Source organism: Herpailurus yagouaroundi, unplaced genomic scaffold (genome assembly GCF_014898765.1).
Source record: "Herpailurus yagouaroundi ecotype Mexico unplaced genomic scaffold, PumYag 203, whole genome shotgun sequence".
NCBI classification, from domain to species: Eukaryota; Metazoa; Chordata; class Mammalia; order Carnivora; family Felidae; genus Herpailurus; species Herpailurus yagouaroundi.
Genome location: NW_024412434.1, coordinates 10,146,511 through 10,169,783, shown reverse-complemented (window position 1 = coordinate 10,169,783; position 23,273 = coordinate 10,146,511). Strand labels below are relative to the sequence as shown.

The 23,273-nt window shown below is 36.2% G+C and overlaps 1 protein-coding gene across 7 annotated transcripts in view; it reads left to right on the top strand.

Annotated features, from left to right (window-relative positions):
• Positions 1–23,273, top strand: part of MYO3A (myosin IIIA) — a 243,192-nt gene that overhangs the window by 2,410 nt on the left and 217,509 nt on the right. For all 7 annotated transcript variants that reach the window (XM_040451173.1, XM_040451175.1, XM_040451172.1 and 4 more), the window contains exons 2-3: positions 14,284–14,468; positions 17,016–17,150. In XM_040451173.1, the coding sequence (XP_040307107.1) occupies positions 14,301–14,468; positions 17,016–17,150 (303 nt within the window). In that variant the 5' untranslated portion in view covers positions 14,284–14,300. The remainder of the gene's footprint in view (positions 1–14,283; positions 14,469–17,015; positions 17,151–23,273) is intronic.

Sequence of the window (23,273 nt, the reverse complement as noted above, 5' to 3'; positions counted from 1 at the left end):
CTCAAAGCAGATGTGGTTGCCCACTCTGAGTGGGGCATGTGCACTCTCTACTTTGCCACAAGGCCTCCACTCCCTGCTTTTACTTCGTCCACTTCACTCATGTATTTCACCTCCTTTGTCCCTGCAGACATTTCAGGTTGTGATTTCTGACTCAGAAAATATCCCTTACTAATTCGAATGGGTAAATTGTGTAGCCCAAACTCTAACCCAACTTTCATCCTTAAGGAGGAGAGTAATCCTGTATTGCAATTTATGAAGCATTTCTTCATAAAACTCACTTGGCACTTAAGCAACTCTGAGAATTAGTTCAGACATGCATTATCATTCCATTTTATAGCTGTGGACATTGAAGCTTAGTGTTCTGATGACTTAAAGTTGTTTCGGGTTCTCACTAATGCCATTTTTTTTTCAGAGAGAGAGAGAGAGAGCAAGTAGGGGAGAGGGTCAGAGGGAGAGAGAGAGAGAAAGAATCTTAAGTAGGCTCCATGCTGATGTGGGGCTCGATCCCACGACCCTGGGATCATGACTTGAGCCGAAATCAAGAGCCTGATGCTCAACCGACTGAGCCACGCAGGCACCCCAGTAATGCCACTTCTAAAATATGGAGAAATTTTCTAGGAAATGAAAGCCTTTCCTTTGGTTCTAGCATTTATTCTAAGCAAGTACTTTTATCCCCATAATTACCAACTAAGAAAATGAGTAGTGGAAAGAATACATGTATGGAAGTACATAAGTAGACCTTGTTTTCTCTCTCTACAAAACATCTTTAAGCAAATGAAGGGAACAAAACATTGATTATGGCTCATTCAAAACAAACCATACATATAACTAGACAAGGTCTGTTTTAAACCATACTTCGTTTCCTATGTTTTTGGAAAGCTTGAAAGGGGTATGTGTCCAGTTCTTCTATTCTGCAGTAAGCTAGACCAGAGATTTCTGTGAGTGTGTTTCAAAGTTTTGTGAGAAAGGAGATACCTAAAACCTGTTTGGTGATTCATCCTGGTGTCTGTGTGAGGTCGTTTTATATGACAAACTCACTTTTCTGTGGGCTTCTTTTAACCAGGAAGGCTTTATTACTTTCAGAATCATGCTAGGAGAATAATCTATAGAATAAATTCAAAGCAGGGGTAGTTCATTTGTGGGTTGAGTAACTGCATGTGATCCTGATCGTCTGTGTATGAGAGAAGGTCAAACCAGCCATGTGGAAGGTTTGAGGAAGCAGCTAGGCAAAGACAACAGGAGATCCTGCAGCAGAAAAGAGTTTACAGTGTTCTCAGACCTGTCAGAAGCCAGTGGAGGGTGAAGACACAGGAAGAGGCGAAGAAGAACTTAGGGTGAGTTTAGGGGCGTCAGAAACAGCCAGATCATCCAGGGTCTAGAGAACATAGTTAGAATGTGGATTTTTAGCAGAAAGATAATGTGGTCTGGTTTCTGTGTTGAAATCATTCTGGCTGTTGTGTGAAGATAAACGACCTACATAGCTGACCTGTTGACCGTCCAGTATACCTCTTCCTTCATAGGCAGGAGCACCTTTTGAATCTAACTTAAACTTTATATGATGGGAGTTGAAGCAGCGGAAGCACAGCTTAGCAGAAGTGGGTGCACAAAGGGAAGGATCCTCCAAAAATGCTCTGCCAAAATATATGATGAATATTTTTTAAAGTAAGAATCAAGGTATTAACATATTGCTTGGTTCTGAGTAAAGCCATCTGCTATTCTCTTTATATATGGTATTTTGAGGTTCTAGTGTTTAATATTTATCCTAAAAGCCTAAAGTTATTATTTCTGACCATCTCTTTAACCATGTAAGGAATTTAGTAACATTTAAGTCCTATTACTACACTTTTAATTATTCATTATTGTCTATTACTGTGTCTTACAGTCAGTGCTGGTTTAGATTTACACACATGCGTGACAATTTCTTTGTTGTTTTTGGCAATTTAGACTTTTCTTGTGGATCATTATCATTCTTGAAAGGTATCCTATAAACATGCTTTTTCTCAGGGGTCATCGTTGTTAAACCCCAATGTTTTTCGTGGAAAATATCTTTTTATTGCCTTTGGTATTGAAAGATACTTTTATGGGTACTTTTGTTTCTTTTAGATTAATAGTTATTTTCTTTCATTTGAATATATATATATTTTTTGAATATATCACACTACTGTTTTCTATTGAAATATCAGCAGTCATTCCGAACGTTTGCTTCTACATGTAATGCATCTTTTCTATTTGATTGGTTTTAAGAGTTTCTCTTTGTCTTTGGTGTTCCATGGTTTTATTTTGATATGTATCTAACCGTGAATTTCTTATCTATTCTACTGGAGCTTCCTAAATTTGAGTGTTCACACCTTTCACCTCTTTAGGAAAACTCTCAGCCATTACCTGTTGCCTTTTACCCATTGTTTCTATTCTTTCTTTTTCAAATGGATTGGATGTGTGTTAGAATCAGGAAAATGGTTAATACTGGGTAGTTCAACAGAGAATTTAAGATGATACTATGGTCTGAATGTTTGTATCCTCCCAGAATTCCTGTGTGGGGATCCTGACCACAATGGTGAGGGTGTTGGGAAGGTGGGGACTTTGGAAGTGATTAGGTCATGAAGGAAGAGCCTCACAAATGGGAGTAGTGTCCTTGTAAAGGAGACCCCAGAGAGCTGGCTCATCTGTCCCACCATGTGAGGTCACTGCAAATCGACAGTTGTCTAGACAGTGGGCCCTTACCAGACATAGGATCTACCAGCACCATGATCTTGGACTTCCCAGCCTCTAGAACTGGGAGAAATAAATGTTTGTTGTTTATAAGCCACCAATTTATGGTATTTTTGTTATAGCAGCCTGAACAGACTGACATATGAAGAACTAGTTACAAATGTTTTAGGGTATCTGAATTCCAACCAGGGGATAGTGAGGCAGTCTGTGTTTAGCAATAGCAAAAAAACTTACCGCTGCTTGGGCTGTAGGGTTGCAATAAGGAGATAGTCTTACCAGAACCCAGAAGGTGAGGCCATCTTAGAACTATGGCAGTTCTGTCCTACAGAAACAGGGACCATGGAGAGACGTAGCCACTGATGGAGACACCATAAAATCCAAAGAAAGCAAAGAAGAAATATCCCGTTATCTCTTTTCCACCTATGATCCGGTCTCTTGCCTGAGACTCTCATGGATGGAATCTAGCAGAGAAAGAAGCCAATAGGACAAGGAGTGTGGAAAATACAGTTTTGAGATATCAGCTCTCCAGACTCAGGGCATGGAAGGTTATGCATGGATCTGAGAGCAAGTGGACCGTTCCATTCTCCTTCCATAGCTTTCAATTGGCTTTAGTGGGTTTTTTTTTTTTTCACTTCATTTCCCTGTACTGCATCTTGAGTAATATTTTATTGTGGCAAAATGTGCTTTACATACAACTTACACTTTTAATCATTTTTAAATGTGCAGTTGAGTGACATTAAGTACATTTATGTTATTTATTGTACTATTATCACCACCATCTATCTCCGGCACTTTTTTATCTTACTAAACTAAAACACTACCCATTAAACAATAATTTCCATGCATTCCCTTTCCCCCGAACCCCTAGCAACCACAATTCTACTTTCTGTCTTTGAATATAACTATTCTAGGTACTATAATATTTGCCCTTTTGTGGCTGCCTTTTTTCACTAAGCATGATGTCTTCTAGGCTAATGCATGTTATAGCATGTGTCAAAATTTCCTTGCCTTCTAAGGCTGAATAATATTCTATTGTATGTATATGCAGCATTTTATTAATGTATGTCATCCATTGACGGACATGTTGGTTGCTTTCACCTTTTAGGTATTGTAACACTGCTCTGAATATGGGTATACATGTATCTTTTAGAGAACCTGCTTTCAGTTCCTTTGAATATATACCCAGAAGTAGAATTGTTGGTAATTCTGTGTTTTGCGGGGGAACCACTATGCATTTTCCACAGCAGCCACACTATTTTACATTCCCACCAGCAATGCCCAAGAGTTCCAGTTGCTCCCAACCTCAATAACACTTGTTTTCTGTGTTCCTCATAATAGCCATCCTAATGGGTGTGAAGTACTATCTCATTATGGTTTTTATTTGCATTTTCCTGATGATTAGTGGTGATGAGCACCACTTCATTTGCTCATTGCCTTTTGTATATCTTTTTTGGACAAATGTCTATTCCAGTCCTTTGCCCATATTTTAAATTGGATTATGTTGTTGTGTTATAGGAGTTCTTTGTATACTCTGGTTAACCTTTTATAAAATACATGACGTACAAATATTTTCTCCTAGTCTGCAGGTTGTCTTTCCACTCTGTTGATAGCATCCTTTGATATACAAGAGTTTTTAATTTTTATGAAATCCAATTTATCTGTTTCTTCTGTTGCCCGTGTTTTGGTGTCATATCCCAGAAATCATTGCCAAATCCATTGTCATGAAGCTTTCCTCCTGTATTTTCTTCTAAGTTCTAGAGTGTTAGCTCTTATGTTTAGATCTTTGATACATTTTGGGTTAATTTTTGTGTATGATTTAACATGAGGATTTAGCTTCATTTTTTGGCATATCGTTATCCAGTTTTCTCAACACTATTTGTTGAAAAGACTTTTCTTTCCCTATTGAATGGGCTTGGCAGTCTTGTTGAAAATCATTTGACCACATGTGTTTTATTTCTGGGCTAATTTATTCTGTTGGTCTGTCTTTATGCCAATATCACACTGTTTTGATTACTGTAGCTTTGAAATAAATTTTGAAATCAGAAAGTGTAAAACCTCCAACTTTATCCTTCTTTTTAGGGTTATTTGGATTATTTGAATTTCATATGTATTTTAGGATGGATCTTTTTCTTTTGGGGATTTGATAGGTAATGCAGCTGTAGACTGTTTTGGGTAGTACTGACATCTTAATATCTTAATATGAAGTCTTGAACTTGATATTAACAAGTCTTCAACTTGATATTAACATCCTATATGAACACAGGATGTCTTTACATTTCTTTGTGTCTGGTGTAATTTGTTTCAGCAATGTTTTATAGTTTTCACTGTACAGGTCTCTTGCCTTCCTGGTTAAACTTATTCTTAAGTATTTTATTCTTTTTAATGCTATTGTAAATAGAATTGTTCTCTTACCTTCCTTCTCAGATTCATTGTTAGTATATAGAAATGAAACTGATTTTTGATGTTGATTGTGCATCCCACAACTTTTCTGAATCCATTGATTAGTTCTAACAGTCTGATTTGTGGCTTCTTTAGGGTTTTCTATGTATAAGATCAAGTCATCTGTGAATAGAGATATAGAGATAGTTGTATTCTTCCCCTCCAATTTGAATGTCTTTCTTTTTTTTTTTTTTTTTACTGCTTGCTCTGGCTACAACTTTCAGTACTATGTTGAATAGAAATGGCAAAAGTAGGCATCCTTGCCTCTTCCTGTTCTTAGAGGAAAGGCTTTTAGTCTTTCGTCAATAAGTGTGATGTTAGCTGTGGGTTTTTCATCTATGTCCTTTCTTATGTCCAGGTAGTTTCCTTCTATTCTTAGTTGGAGGGTTTTTGTTTTTGTTTTTAAGTCTTGAACAGGTATTGAATTTCTTAAAGCATTTCTGCATCAATTTAAATGATCATTTTTTTACTCATCATTTTGTTAATGCCATGTATTACATTGATTGATTTTTATATATTGAACCTTTCTTGCATTCCAGGAATAAATCCCACTTGGTCATTGTGTATGACCCTTTCCATATGCTATTGAGACCCTTTGAATATGTTGTTGAATTCAGGGTGGTGGTATTTTATTTGAAGATTTTTGTATCAATCTTTATTGGGATATTGGTCTGCAGTTTTTTTATAGTGTCTTTGTCTGGCTTTTGTGTCAGGGTAATGCTAACCTCATAGAATGAATTAGGCACTATTCACACTTCTTAAATGTTTTGGAAGAGTTTAAGAATTCTTAGTACTTATTTGTTAAGAGTTTAAGGAGTTAATTTTTGTTTAAGGTGTTAATTTTTCTTTAATGTTTGGTAGAATTCACCAGTGAAGCTATCTGGTCTTGGGCTTCTTTTGTTGGTGTTGAGAGGTTTTTGGTTACTGACTCAATTTCCTTACTAGTTATGGACCTATTCAGATTTTTAATTTTTTCATGGTTCAATCTTGGTAGGTTGTGTGTTTCTAGGAATTTGTCCATTTTATGTAGTGTATTCATTGTGTGGGCATATAATTGTTCCTAGTTTAATTCTTTCTATTTTAATGAAATCAGTAGTAATCCTTCCTCTTTCATTTCTAGTTTTGGTTATTTGTGTGTTCTCCATCTTTTTTTCTAAGTCAGTCTCAATAAAGGTTTGTCAATTTTGTTTATCTCTTTGAAGAACAAACTCTTGCTTTTATTGATTTTCTCTATTGTTTTCTGTTTTCTATTTTGTTTATTGCTACTCCAGTATTTATAATTTTCTTTTATTACTTTTGGCTTTAATTTGTTCCTCTTTCTCTAATTCTAGTTTTAGGGTATAAAACTAGGATTTGAGATTTTTCTTCTTTTTTAACATAAGCTTTATAGCTATAAATTTACCTCTTACCTATGCTTTCACTTCATCCCTTAAGTTTTGCTATGTTGTATTTTTATTTGCTTCAAGATATTTTCTAATTTTTCTTGTGATGTTTTTAGAGTGAAATATTATTTTTTATTTTTATTTTTTGATTTATTTTTTTAACATAATTTATTGTCCAATTGGCTAACATACAGTGTGTACCATGTGCTCTGGGTTTTGGGGGTAGATTCCCGTGATTCGTCGCTTACATACAACACCCAGTGCTCATCCCAACAAGTGCCCTCCTCAATGCCCATCACCCATTTTTCCCTCTCCCCCACCCGCCATCAACCCTCAGTTTTCTGTATTTAAGAGTCTCTTATGGTTTGCCTCCGTCCCTCTCTGTTTGTAACTATTTTTTTCCCCTTCCCTTCCCCCATGGTCTTCTGTTAAGTTTCTCAAGTTCCACATATGAGTGAAAACATATGATATCTGTCTTTGTTTGACCGACTTATTTCACTTAGCATAATACCCTCCAGTTCCATCCACATTACCGCAAATGACAGGATTTCGTTCTTTCTCGTTGCCATATCTTGTGATTTTTTTTGTCAGACTCATTTGTTGTTTGATAGTATGTTGTTTAATTTCCACATGTATGTGTATTTTCCAATTTTTCTTTTGCTGTTGATTTCTAGTTTCATTACGTTCTTTTTAAAAAATTTTTTAATGTTTAATTATTTTTGAGAGAGAGACAGAGTGCAAAGGGGCAGGAGGGGAAGAGAGACAGAAGGAGACACAGAATCTGAAGCAGGGTCCAGGCTTCGAGCTGTCAGCACAGAGCCCAACGCAGGGCTTGAACTCATGAACTGTGAGATCACGACCTGAGCTGAAGTCAGATGCTTAACCAACTGAGCCACCCAGGTACCCCTCATTATGTTCTTATTGAAAAAGATATTTTGTATGTTTTTAGTCTTTTGAATTTTATTAAGACTCATTTTGTGGCCTAACATATGGTTTATCTTGAAGAATGTTGCATATACACTTCAGAAAAAGTGTATTCTGCTGTTGTTAGATGGAGCATTCTGTATGTATCTATTGTTTTATCCATTACTGAAGGTGGGGTATTAAAGTTTCCTGGTATTATTGTAGAGCTGTTTATTTCTCCCTTCAATTATGTCAATGGTTGCTTCATATATTTTGGAGCGCTGATGTTTTGTGCATATATATTTATAATTGTTATATCTTCTTGGTGAGTTGATCCTTTTGTCATTATAGTATCCTTCATTTCAACCTGAAGGACTCCTTTTAGCAGATTTTGTAGGACAGATCTAGTGGTAATGAACTCCCTCAGCTTTTGTTTATTTGGGGAAGTGTAAATTTCTCCTTCATTTTTTGAAGGGCAATTTTGCTGGATATAAAATTCTCAGTTGACAGGTTTTTCTTTTAACACATTAACTATATCATCCTACTGCCTCTGACTTACAAGGTTTCTGGTGGGAAATCTTATTGAGGATCCTTTGTAAATGATGAGTTGCTTTTCTCTTATTGTTTTCATGATTCCTTGTCTTTGTCTTTTGAGTCCTTCATTATAATGTCTCAGTGTGGGTTTCTTTGGATTTATCCTTGCAATTTGTTGGGCCTATTGGATTTGTAGACCCTTCTACGTGGATTTGTGCATCTCTCCTTTCCTTAAATTTATGATGTTTTCAGCCATTATTTCTTCAAATAATCTTTTGCCTCATTCTCTTTCTTCTTCTTCTAGAACTCATAATACTTTTATTGGTCCTCTTGATGGTATCTCATAAGTCCCTTGGGCTCTGTTCATTTTTCTTTTTTTTCTTTGTTGTTGTTGTTATTATTATTTTTATTATTTTAGAGAGGAGGTTCAGAGGAAGAGAGAGAGAGTGAGAATTTTAACCAGGTTCCACACTTGGCACAGAGCTCAACGTGGGGCTCAAACTTATGACTGTCAGATCATGACCTGAGCCAAAGTCAAGAGTTGGATACTCAACAGAGTCATCCAGGCACCCCTGTTCATTTTTCTTCATTCTTTTTTCTTTTTGTTTTTCAGACTTGATAATTTCAAATGACTTGTTTTTATTTCATTGGCTGATTTTCTGCTGCCTGTTCAAGTCTGCTGTTAAACCCCTCTAGGGAGTTTTTCAATTCAGTTATTTTTTATATCCAGAATTTCTGTTTGGTTCTTTTTTTTTTTTTAACATAATTTGTATCTCTTTGTAGGTACTCTATATCTGTTCTCTGAAAAAAAAATGCACAGGATGACTTTATTTCTTTGTTTCTTTCTTAAATATTTGATAGAATTCATTGGTAAAATCATCTGAAAATTTTCTAGTTACTGTGTTCTATTCATTTCAATCAGTGTTCAACAAATCCTTATAGAGTACATCCTTTGTGCTAGTCATGGTTTTAGAGTCTTTGGGATATATCAGTGAACAATCTGGATAAAATTTCAGTGCTCATGGGCTTATATTCTAGGAGTATAGAAAAGCAATAACTAAAACATACTAAACAGGAAATGATATAGTGTGAAAGGAAGTAACAAGTGTTATGAGAATAGAGCAGAGAAGGTGGGACCAGGAATTTGGAGGTAGGATGGAGTGGAGGAAGGCAGGTTGCATTTTAAACAGGATGGTTAGAGTAGGGCTTATTGAGAAAGTGATGGCTGATGCAAGAATTAAAGGAAGTGATGGAGTAGGCAATGTGGATATCTGGAGAAAGAGCATTCCAGGCAGAGGGAAGACACAGCCCAAGGGGACATCATCCTGCTGTGTTTTAGAATGAGAATGAAGGCATTTTGGTTATTTTAGTAAATAAGAATGAAGTGCAGATTTACAAAAGCATTCAAGGGGTGCTTGGGTGGCTCAGTCGGTTGAGTGTCCAACTTCAACTCAGGTCCTGAACTTGTGGTTTGTGAGTTTGAGCCCCGCGTCAGGCTCTGTGCTGATAGCTTAGAGCCTGGAGCCTGTGTCAGATTCTGTGCCTCCTTGTCCCTCTGTTCCTCCCCTGCTCACAGTCCGTCTCTCTGTCTTTCAAAAATAAAGATTAAAAAAAATTTTTTTAAAGCAGTTAGAATAAGTATTGAGATGAACGTTAAGATCCCGAAGTAAGATACCTTTTTCATTGTATTATGGTCTGTTTTCTATTATGAAAAAAAAAAAAACCACGAAAACTCAGCAGCTCAGTATACAATAAGTTAATTCAAAAGAATTATTCTTCATTTTTAAAATGTGGCTCTTAAAATAGAATAGAGTCTTTTGGAATTATGGTAAATACATATGTCAAAATATAGTAAGTATATATGCCAAAAATATTTAGCATATATGATCATTTAATTGAGAAATTAGTTTTTGTTTTATGAGCTAGAGAATTATTTTTTATTCTATGAGTGCTAAAGGAGTAGAAAAAAAGATGAACATTCATAGTTATGTAGAATACAATCTACTGTAATTATTATTATTTTTTTTTAATTTTTTTTTTCAACCTTTATTTATTTTTGGGATAGAGAGAGACAGAGCATGAACGGGGGAGGGGCAGAGAGAGAGGGAGACACAGAATGGGAAACAGGCTCCAGGCTCTGAGCCATCAGCCCAGAGCCTGACGCGGGGCTCGAACTCACGAACCGCGAGATCGTGACCTGGCTGAAGTCGGACGCTTAACCGACTGCGCCACCCAGGCACCCCTACTGTAATTATTAAATAATTAATTTTTAACTGACATTTATTTTATTTTTAAATAATAACCTATCACGTAGTGGGAGAAGTATGGCTTAAGATTCAGAAGACTTGCTTCTATCCTAAGTTTTTTAATTCTTTTTTTCCTTTATTTTAATGTTTATTTATTTATTGAGAGAGTGTGTGTGTGTGTATGCATGCACATGTGCTCATTTGGAGAGAGAGGGAGAGAGAGAGGAGAGAAAGAATCCTAAACAGCCTCCATGCTATCAGTGTAGAGCCTGACATGGGCTCAATCTCACAAACCATGAGATCATGACCTGAGTTGAGATAAGAATCGGATGCTTAAGCCAGTGAGCCACCTAGTCACCCCTAAGTTCTTCAAAGTTTAATTTTGAGAAAGTCATTTTAGGCTTCATTTTACCTACTTGTTGAGAATTTTGTTTGTTTTAAATGAGATTTGACTAGCTGCATTCTGTTTCCAAAACACTTGTGCTTTTGTTATTCTGTGATTATTGTTTTATATTATAATAATGCACTGCTTTAAATGTTTATCTTACTTAGAACTGTTAAAGAGGATATTATATTTTGGACAAACTTCAGTCATGTTTAATGTCCAGCTCCAATACTGCTCATTTTCTGTATCTCTTCATGATCACTTCAGAATTTCTTCTTCACCTGGGCTTCTATAACACTTTATGGTTATTTCTGTTATCTGTCACTTTTCATAATATTACTTACATGTATCTATCTATGGGTTGCCTATCTTTGTATCCTCAAGACACTAAAATACTTTGCAGCCATTCTTAGTTGAATTCTGATGCCTGTATATTTAAATATGAATAGTTATGGGGCACCTGGGTGGCTCAGTTGGTTAAGCATCTGACTCTTGATATTTGGCTCAGGCCATGATCTCAGGGTTGTGGAACCAAGCCCCATGTCAGGCTCCAAGCTGAGCGTGGGGCCTGCTTGAGATATTCTCTCTCTCTCTCTCTCTCTCTCCCTCTCCCTCTCCCTCTCCCTCTCCGTCTCCCTCTCCCTCTCCCTCTCTCTCCCCCCTCCCCCTCCCTCTGCCATCTCCCCCACACACATGGTCTACCTCTCTTAAATAAATAAATAAATAAATAAATACCAGTAGTTAATTCCTAATAATTAACGTAGCAGAAAGTAAAGTTGTGTTCAATAACATTACCACTTGAGAGGTAGTATTCCATGTAATGAATGTTTCTTGTGATTCAAAACGCTTATTTCAGGTATTTAATAAGATTTAATATGGTCTTTTGGTCTTTTACACTATATGGATGGCATAAATGCTTATTTGCATGACTCAAGTACATAGATGGAAGAAGTAATCTTGTCACTGATTGTGCAATCACTAAAGTGGATGATTATTACTGATTACCTCCTACTTGTTCTGTTGCTTTTTGGATCAAAGGCACAAATTTCATAAAATTAAATGTTCTATGAACTATTCATAAGTGTATTTTTATGTAGTAATGTAATTTTTAGCAGTCATTCATAGCCATTTACTAGATGATGTGCCCTTAAGTATAATGAATCAGAATATGATCCTTATTTTGTGAGATTTTCAAATTCTTTTCAGCTCTCCCTCATCCTTATTTTTCTCCCTCATTTAAAAACTTCTTTTGAAGAGCCATATTGATTAATTTATTCAACAGCTGTATATTTAACATCTACTACATGCCAGGAACAGAGTTAGGCATTATTAGATTTGGATGTGAACACGACAGATAAGGTCTGTGTTGTCAAAATTAACAGGTAAACAACAAAATGTTTGCCCATTTTCCCAAATTTACTAATTGCCTCCCATGTGCTAGGCATCGTTCTGGAAACTGCACATACAGTAGTAAAAAGAGCAAAGTCTATACCCTTTTGTAGCTTGCATTCTAAAGGAGAAATGGGGAAATATGTGGGGAAAGCTACCTTTATGTAGGTTGTTCAAGAAAAGCCTTTCTAAGAAAGTGATGTTTGAGCCAAGATCTGAAGGCTGAGAAGGAACTGAAGTAAAAGACTAATTGAGGCAAAACAGCAAAATTGATTATACTGAGAATGAACTCCTGTTTTATGCACATTAGTTTAGTTTTCAAGATGAGAAAGTTAAGGAGTTTATTATTACTTTCATCTTTTCAATAATTATTAAGTAAGGGCATCAGCTGGGAAGTTTTGTGAGAGGGGATAGAGAACAAAGAGGAACAATCTGAGGAGAGAAAAGTGTGAGAAGAGAGATCATTGTGAAATAATCCCTCCAGAGAGCAAGGAACAGACAAACCAGGGAAGCGCATAGGACTTCTGGGCAGTGTCGACAGTCTACTTGTAGGTTTTTTAATCCGGAATTTGAAGTGAAACTAGCATTATGGTTGTGTGGTTTTCTCCAGCTGTAGGCACAGGTGTGAAGAAATGTAAGGTTTAACCAGAGCTGTTTTGTGGTTTTTTGTTTTTTTGTTTTGTTTGTTTTTTTACCCTGGGAGACTCATGGTGGAGAAAGAGGAACAAGAGCGTCGAGGGTGTTTGCAAGGAGATCATAATAACTCAAGCTATAGAATTTATGCCAGGGAAGAAGAAAATGAAGAAAGAATGAAGACTGAATACGGTTGATGGCTATAAAGAAAGTGAGAACTCAATGGATTGGTGGTGTGGCAGAGGTTGAACATTGTAGTTAGACTAGTGTATTTCATGAACCAACATTATTACGTAGTATTAATACCTATTTATTAACAGATGTGTTTCTATGTGTATGCATACACATACAAGCACAACTGCAGTCAACTTTTGTTTTATATTTAATGTTTATTTATTTTGAGAGAGGGAGGGAGAGAGAGAGAAGGGCAGAGAGAGAGGGAGAGAATCCCAAGAGGCTCTGTGCTATTAGCACATAGCCTGACATGGGCTCGAACTCACAAACCATGAGATCATGACCTGAGCCTAAATCACGAGCTGGATGCTTAACTGACCAAGCCACCCAAGTGCCCCTGCAGTCAGCTTTTTGTCATTGGAAAAAGTGAGGTTTTGCAAAGGTAATTGAAAAAATGTGAGGCCCCCAGAAGTTTGGGACCTATTTCTGTTACTTTTTTTTTTTTTTATAATTTTATACAAATGGTTGAATGTAATATAGGGAGAGTATAGGATGTTGAAAATACCACTGGGAAGTCAGAAAACCTGAGATCTTATTTCACATTACATATAACATCACCTTTGTAAAGTCACCTGGATTCATTGGCCATAGTGTCCTAATTATTTCAGCACTGTTCCAGGTATTGGGCATATCATGATACCTGGTAAACATGGGTAAAATGCTATGCAAGTACAGAGGTGGGGCCTCAACCCAAATGGATGAAGAGTGGTCACATTCAGAGGAAATGACATCAAGCCAAGATCTGAAAGATAAGTAGGTGTTGCAATTTAGTAAAGAAACCACAGGCAGAAGTGGAAGGGATTCGTGTATATTAAAATCCTTAAGCAAGAAAAAAAAAATGACCTTAAGGATCCTTAGTGGCCGGTTTGTAGTGACTTAGATAAGAGTTGAGACCTGAGGCTAGAACATTAAGCAAGGACCGACCATATTTTAAAGAACCTGGTAAGCTAATGTTAAAGAAATTTCATGCTAAAAGCAATATGAGGGGACCCATTATTGGGTTTTACATACAGGAGTGGTATAAGACATGATCACTTTAAAGTGTGGGATTTGCCTTGATGATGTTGAATCTTTATCTTTGTGGTTAATTCTAAATTAATTTCATTCACTGTACTAATACCTCAGTATAAAGCAGCACATCAAAGTGATTTAAATATTTTGTTTATTTTAATATGAAAAGAATTAAGAGCAATTAATATGGGACTATATTAAACATAGAAATAAAGCCTTGTTTACAAAGCATTATTACTCTTAGTAATCTTTTTGCAAAAAGAATTGAAATTAAAATTTTCTATAATTCTGAGTACATTTGGTTACAGCTGTATATTTTCCATCATATTAGTGAAGTGTTAGTAAATTTCCCTTGAGTTTATGTTGCCATTTAATATCCCCAATGAGATGTACCTGAAACTGTACTTTTTCTCTCCAGTGATTTAAACTTGTGAGATGCTTCCATTAACTGGAAAAACAATCATCTTTGATAACTTTCCTGATCCTTCTGATACATGGGAAATCATTGAAACGATCGGCAAAGGAACTTATGGGAAAGTTTTTAAAGTGTTAAATAAGAAAAATGGCCAAAAAGCAGCAGTGAAAATTCTGGATCCGATTCATGTATGTCACATTGTTGTTGTCTCCTCCTCCTCCTCCTTCTTCTTCTTCTCCTAATTAACTTTGTTTTTATTTGTATTAAGCAGTTAAAAAATCTGTAAATATCTTGATTTGCCACAATGTCAGTTACAGTAGAAGAAAATGTAAAAAAAAAATGTTAGGTTTTTCTTATTTATACACTTAACATATACAATAGGGACCAAATACAAATAAGTAAATAGATAAATACAGGTCTCAACAGCTCAACAGTTAAGTCAATGTTATTTTAGATTTCAAAAAATTGTAAGAACACAGACTCGGGTCTAGAGGTAATTCTAAAATGTCATCTTTGCCACATCTCTTTTTCTTCCTATATATATTTAGGCTTCAGGCAGAATATCTCTTAAGCTAAATGAGAAATATTTTATTTTAAATTATATTTCTTTCAGAGATGGGAAATTTATTTTCAGGTTTGCTGAAATGTTTCCAAAGCAAAAATGGTACTCACTTATAACCAGGGTGGGTTACCTTGTGAAGAACCGATAATGTGCGTGGAGTCCTTATGGCCTTTTAAGTGATGCCCCAGTAGGGCCCTCTTCTGCTGTTTGTGGAATGGCAGTTGTGATAAGGGAAACTTCCAAGCCTTTTTTTGGGGGGTGGGAGGGGGCTTTCAGAGCATGAAGAAACTGATGAGACTTTTTTTCCCCCTGAGAATGAGAACTGGCTATTTTGTAACATTTTCAGCTCCTGGGAAACATGTAGCTCTCCCCGTAGCACGTTGGGTGAGCCACCATGAGCTCAGTGATCACATAATACCCAAACTTCTATTGAGAGCAGTTTCTTTAGTTACTTGACTCTTGCACAGGTGATGGAGTGTGACATGACAGAAATGATGTGATGTGTGTGAGAAGGACAGGACTCCTAGTCCTTGTCACAGCTCTTATACTAACAAAGTGTAGGACCCTGCAAAAGGTCTCTGGGCCTCTGTGCATCTTAGGGTTGCTCTTTCTTTTTGGATTGTTTATTTCTACTAAACGCATTATAACTACAGTGTTTCTTATTATTTTGAGGAGAGGGGAGGGAGAGTGGGGGTTTATTTTCAGCAAGAAATTAGATACACTGGAGGGGAAAAAAAAAGAACTATGCCTGGGCTTTACTGATGCTGAATGTTTTCATATTCTCTAATGGAAAGTTCTTATAAACTGGAGGAGGAGAGACACAAATTAAGCTGTACCAAAGTAACTATAACTCTCTCCTCTGGTCTACATAATTATGGTTTAGGGTCATGGTGGTAAGGGAAAGGGCTCTGGCCAGATCCCGTGTCTGGCCCTGTAACCAGTGTCTCTTCTTTTCTTCTACTCCTTAGTGGAGAAGAACACATGAATTATGAATACAGATAGCCATTATCCTTTTATAATTTACTCATGTTTTGTATACTTTGAACCTTAAAAATCATCTTTTGTCCTATTGCTTTAATGAAATATCTGTTGATTTCGTGAGATTTGTTCTTTTGCTGCCTTTATTCTTGTCATAGTACATATATGTTTTTCTGAGAATTATTTATTTCCTCTTCATTCATCATGTCAGAAGTCAAATAAAAAAGATTTATAACCAAGAGATTATAATCTTAATAAAATAAATTTAAATGCGTCTGAGCATTTTACAGAGTGGCTTTTTTATTAAAAGAGTCTTACTATTATGAATTTTGATAGAGTAAGTGTCTATCCAAGAAAGGGATAAAATGAACAGGATTAGAAGGTCATAGGCATTAGACTTGCAGTCTCATTCTGGATCTTACACTAACCAGCTCTGTGACCAACTTCTCTGAGCTTTAGTTTCTTTTTCTAAAATTAGAGCTCTGGTCTAAAATTCTTTGCAGCTCTGTGATTACATGATTTTGTAAGAAAACAACGTGGATGCTAAGTATTACTATAAAAACAGTAGTAGAAGGGTTTCTCTTATTACTACTCTGAGTTGTTTCATATTTTGTGGTTTTCTAAAAGCATGACTTTAAGTGGTTATCTTGCATTTTTGTTGACACGATAGCGATGTATTCTACTTCTGGCAAATGGGCCTTTACCTAACTTAAGGCTGTGTGCCATCTTATATACGTAGGAATTTATTGCTTATATGACTAGTTTTTGAAAGCTTCTAAATATCCTATATTTCAAAGAAACAAATGAACCAGCTAAAAGTATTTATTTCAAATCAGTGGCTTCAAAACAGTGGCCACTAAAACAGTGTTAACACTGCAAAGAAAGGAGTATCTTTTGGAATCTCCATGTATGTTTCTTTCTAACTACATACAAAAATAGTCTTTTATTTGTCCCTTTGTAACTCAAGGAAATTAACATAATTAGAGATGTATTTGATTAGCAGGAAAATCACAATCTCTCCCCTTAAATAATGGCATCAGAAATTTCAGTGCCTACTACTGAGCATAATAAAACCTATTATTATAACCTTGCTTTGACAAAATTAAATTCTCTATTTGGTGGTCTACAGTATGTGCCTCTTTGACATAATTCATGTTTTTCTCATGGTTTTCTTTTTATGACCTTTTGAAACTAGGACATTGATGAAGAGATTGAAGCAGAGTATAACATCTTAAAAACGCTTTCTGACCACCCTAATGTGGTCAGATTCTACGGGATGTACTTTAAGAAGGATAAAATAAGTGGAGATAAGCTGTGGTTGGTTCTTGAGGTAAGTGTTTCAACATTATTCTATGTGTAGAAATTTACTGTGTGGTCTTGGAATGACTGAACGTTTGTGTAACATCAATACCATAAAACCATGGTTCCTTTAGTATGTTCCCGACTGCTCATGGACTCAATAGAATGTTGTGCCCCATTCTGGCCCTGTGGCTTTAAGACACAAGAGGACATTAAAGAAAAGCCCTAAAGGCTATTAAAGACTAAAAGGAGACATCTCCACGATAAAAGACTCAATAAGCGAGAATTATTTTCCTTGCAGAAGAACAAGCTTAAAGGGACTTCATTATAATATTTATTTATTCATCTGCATTTTGCTTGGCTAACATGCGACTGAGGCTCTGTGCCAGGTGCTGGATATAATAGAAAATTAGTGTAAGTGAGGCTTCATTAGACAAAAATGGTAAGCTGCGAGGTTTTTTTCTGTCCTCATTGAATACTAATGATATAAACTACAGAACCAGGTATTTACATTTATGGAGTAAAAACCTTATTAGAAATGGTATTGAATGCTGAATAAGTTGCCAAAGGGAAGCTGTAGAGTCTCCTGAGAGTAGGTTTGGACAATTCTATCTAATGCGGAAATACTAGAAGGTGCTCTCTTAAGGGAACTGCCAGTCCCAGAAGAATGTAGTTTTTCTCATTTTCATTGAATATGATTGAAGTGAGGTAATCATTAATTCTAATAAAATTCATAAGCATTTTTATTTTTGAACAAAATTTTTAATGTTTATTTATTTTTGATAGAACACAAGGTGGGGGGAGGAGAAGAGCGAGAGGGAGACACAGAGTCCGAAGCAGGCTCCAGGCTCCGAGCTGTCAGCACGGAGCCCGACGTGGGGCTCGAACCCACAGGCAGTGAGATCATGGCCTGAGCTGAAGTCGGACGCTTAACCGACTAAGCCACCAAGCGCCCCTTCATAAGTGTTTTTATTAGTTGCTTTTATCAAACTCAGGACTGGTAAAACCTTTACTGGATCACTGTAGTAGCGTGCATTTATTGTGTTCATTATGATTTTATTAGCGTTTGGTTATTGTATTTCTTTCAGAATGTTCTGTTGGTTTTTCTGCAGACATACGTGTAAATTGTATTGTTTTCATACTTTATATTTTTTCTATTCTTTAAATGATTTTTTAATGATTTGAAATAAATGATCATTGTAAAAAATACTTGAAACTATAAAAAGAACATTATGTACGTTAACATTTAACATATTTCCTTCATCTTTTTGTCTGTGTTTCAAATGATTGGCAATATCATTATTATGAAGTTATCCTACTTTTTTCACTAAATATAATTGCAGATAAACTTAATCATCTTTATCTTTTTCTGAATAAATACATTCATTTGGTTAGTAAAAAGCAAGTAGAACCAAAAGACTTATAATCCAGAGCAATAACAGCGTAGATCCAGTTTGGTGGTGTTAACTTGTCCCGAGCACGTCTGTGCTTTGGATGCATACCTGGAAACGCAGGGCTGAGCTTCTCTTCTCTTTCATTTTCTAATCTGTGTCCTGAATTTTGGCAAGGTATTAATTGTGCTTCTGGAACCCTGCGTCCTCCTGCTCCACAGTGGAGTTCTGCCGAGCATCAGACCTTTCTAATCTCTCTCTCTCTGCCGCTCACCTATGTGGGATCCACTGTTCCCCAAATCGCTTGGCCTCCCCTTTCCAAGTTGACTTTCCTATTTTACATACCACGTAGTAGTGTGTGCCTCATTCTCGTTATCCACTCTACTGATGTCACCAAATCTCATGTCCCTTCAGGTCAGTTTCTCTAGGGAATAAAATCTCCAGTCTCTTGCCTGGATGTGTGTGTATGTGAGAAGTACTCTGGCAGGCTTCTGGATGTTGGTATTTTATATGTGAGATAAGAGGTTGTCAAGTCTTTTGATTCTAACCAAACTTCCAAAGGGTCCCTTGTTTTCTACCCCACCTCTCCCAACTCCTGGGTTAATCTGCTCAGGGGACCACAAAATAGCTCTCACCTACTGCTTTATTTTGTGGCTTCCTCTGCACTGCCAAATTGGTCACCACTGGGCCATCTGCTTTCCATGTTGAAAAATTTTATTGAACTCTCTTGTCTACGGCTCTCCTTTTTTCCATTCTCTTTTTTTGTGTGTGTGTGTGGTTTATACTTTTTGATTCTATTACTAACATTTTAATGGAGATTCATGAATGAGAGGAAATAAATTTATATGTTTAATCTGCCACTTTAAATTGAATCATAGAGCCTTTCAAAATTGTAAAATAGTATTTTCAGGAACCTTTTCAAAATGTGAAACTGTATTATATTATTTTATAGAAATTTAAAAAATCTAAAAAAATTTTTTTCATATTTATTTGTTTTTGAGAGAGCTTGGGTGAGGGAAGGGCAGAAAGAGAGGGAGACACAGAATGTGAAGCAGGCTCCAGGCTCTGAACTGTCAGCTCAGAGCCTGATGTGGGGCCTGGACTCATGAACCACAAGATCACAACCTGAGCTGAAGTTGGACACTTAATTGACTGAACCATCCCGGCGCCCCGAAATCAAGAAAATTTTTAAATAACCAGTTGTGTTCTTTAAAAATAGGCAATGTATTATGATTTCAAAATTACTTTTTCTCTATTGAGATTGCTTTATATTTTTAATTAAGTCACATATTAAAACAAAGCAAAACTTTTAGTCCTCTAAACTTTACCTAAGTGATAGAATATAAATTAGGAACTGAAAACATTTTTCCTTAAATAAATGGAGAATTTTCTAAGTTTACCTCATGTTTGTGTTTGTATATTTGAGATGTAATTCTGTGCAGACCCTTAATGCAGTCTTGAATAAAATTTTGAATCTTTATATCCTTCAAATTTGTATTTATTTAAAAAAAATTTTTTTAATGTTTATTTATATTTGAAAGACAGAACATGAGTGGCAGAGGGGAAGAGAGGGAGACACAGAACTCATAGCAGGCTATAGGCTCTGCAGTGTCAGCGGGCTCGTACCTGTGAACCGTAAGATCATAACCTGAGCCGAAGTCGGACATGTAACTGACTGAGCCACCCACGCGCCCCCTCAAAACATTTTTAATAATGCATCTTTATTATTTTTCCATATGGAATCATTGGTAGATTAGCATTTGAATGGAAACTCCGGTATTCTGCCTACTGTAGGCCTAAATGGGCAAGGGCACAAGATACAGTTCTTTGCCCAGGGTTTAAAAATATTAAATGGGATCGGTCATTGTCTTTTATGCCTATCAAATCTATATTATAATTATATTGTCATTTCTCAGTATTGTCAGTAGGAATTAGGTAAGAGTTGGAGACTCCTGATCACAGTTAAATGTTCTTTTGTGAGAGGAGAGAAGATTGATTAAAAAGGTTTGGAACATCCAGTACAAGTAAAGCAGCTTCCTGATAACAATGAATCAGTAGGAACTTAACAGCTTCTTTGAACTTTCTTCTTGTATTTTATTATCACATGGAGGAATTGGAAATATCCCTAGATGGCTTGAGAGAAAAAAATACTGGTAGTTTATTAAAATGGTATTTTGGAAGTCTGAATTAATCTGAACTTAGAGTATGAGGGAAAAAATAAAGGAAGAAGTTGGCCAACTGTATATAAGATAATTGATTTACATATGTAAATTATACTAATCACATATATACATAAGTGGCTAGATGCACAATTACCTGCTTTATAAACATGAATGGTGCAGGTGCTGCTTTAGAAGCACTTTCAGAAAATTGGCTTGTGGCATCAATACTTTATTCTACAAAATGACTACTAATTATACCTCTTATTGTAAGAAAGCCCAAATAAATTACTTTGCATGAGGATAGGAAAAAAGTGGCCAGAGAGAGGATCTGATATTACCCAGAGTCATGCTAACAGCGCTGGGCTTCTAATGTGAATCTTCATAGGGTATGTTCTGCAGGGGGTGAGCAGTTGGTGACACCCCTCATTATCAGCTGGGCATGTGGGGAGGTGATTCCAGCTTGGACAAACTCCTTTTCACCATGAAATATCATTTTATGTCTATTTCAATCCAGAGTTCAAATCCTAAGATAAATGATATTAACTCAGATCTTACTGGGTTATTTTCTCTATTCTTTCTTTGTGATTCCTAAATTATTTCGTTTACTTTGATATAATTTTTCTCTTTCCTGTATTTTTCCTTTGTATTTCCCTCTCCTTTTGTTATGAGTTTCTCAGCACGAATAATATACAGGGCCTTGTTCAGGAATTATTTCCTTCTGAATTCTCTGTATGTTCATTTTCAGATGCTAATTGTTGCCCAGATTTAGGAAGAGAGTACTCGTTGCTAGGTCTCTGAAATTCCAGTTGCATATTTGTAATGAAACTATCTAATAAGAGATAGGGTAGGAAGTTTTCTGCTGTGGGAACTGATGCAATGTCTACGGGGATTTTTACTGTCACTTAGTATTTTAGGTTTTCCTAATGATGTAGGCATAAAGGGAGAACTTAATTTTTTTTTTACTTCTGCCTTATTTTTAAAGATCATACATATCTTCATTTCTACTTACTGTTACCATTCTGGACTGACCTGCTTAGTTAAATGTGGATACCGCTTTTGGCTTTGTGTTTCCTTTAACTGCTAAGAGTCAGTAGCCAGGATGGAGGGGGGCGAGCAAAGTGGCAGTTGGTTAGGTTTCTGCATATGCTTATCACTGACCCAGGAGACTAAAAAATAAGAGTCAAAATTGAGTTCAAAGGGTCTGGTATTAAGCATTTGCTATTGATGAACACAAAGGGAAAAATTGAGATTTAACTAGAATTTTCCCCTTCTCGGTTGGCCAAACAGCCACATTTTAAGGATGTAAGGAATCCAGTCTCCTGTCTTGGGGGCCCTTTGCTTGGTGTGTCCTCTGCCATAATGGGGTTGAAATTCAGAGTTTGGACATCTTTCTGTTAAGAGACCCTTTCCCTCGTAATCCAGTCTTAGCTATAACTGCTTCTTTCATGGTGGTGCTATAGATTGCGTTGTTATTTATCTAAATTGGTCCTGATTTGTTCATTCTTAACAGTGACGTCACTTTCTCATTGTTTGCCAATTATAGCAGTTTTTCTCTTTAAAATTATATCCCTTTCGGGAGATCAAAGACTGGAAATTACAGGTGGTATTTGGAAGCACAAAAATTCAGTGAATAGTCATAAAGTCTCTCAAATGCACATTTCAGGTAATCGAAGTGGTTTTCATAGATATAAATACTACTTTCATTTCTCATGCATTATTGGTTATTCTGCTTTTATACTTACATCTAGTAAGTAAGACAAAACCTGTCACGAGGAAAGGAAACAGGCTAGAAAATGAGTTCACCATGAACAAATGGTTTTTATTTGCTCGGTTATTAACCCTTTAATGTTACTGTGCAGGAGATAAACATGTGTGCAGAGGGGGACATGAGGCCACTGCAGGTTTGTATATGTGGGAGGGGTCAGAGCAAGCAGGAGTGGGAAGATGGGCTTCTGAGTTGCCCTAATAGTGCAGCATTGTTCCTTCCTTCCTTTAGCTGCGCACATTCGCAGTGGAGTAGTAGCCTGACAGGATGATTCCTTTCATGTTCTTAGGGCTGGAACAGCCTTTCCCAGCTCTCATGGAAAAGGCTGTTATTTGGTGTACTTGCATCAGGACAGACAGCAAATTACCTAAAATGATTTCATTTTATTTTTTATTTAAAGGGCAAGATGGAAGAGCAGTCTAAATGTTCTTCTCCATGCTCTTCTAATGCAGGAAATCTATAAATAATATATATAACACTTGTATGTCTTTCTTCTGTAATAGTACTTCAGTGATTGCAAAAGCATCTGCTCTCTGAATAGGATTGAAATTTATAGCATTATTTCAGGGCGAGAATATGAGGTCACCAGAGAGGTTTTGACATTTGGTAAATCGGTATGTTTTTACCATCCACATTAAAATACTTGTTTTCTTTTCTTTTGATTTTTTTTATCAGAGAATTCTTGTTATTAACATTACAAATGTGTTATGGCATTTTTGCAAGACTTTTGAAATCTTTCAGAGTGAAGGCATTGTTTTATATATTGATTCAGTGGTTACATGATTGTATACAAATTGCCAGACAATATCAAACTGCATACTTAAATGAGTCAATTA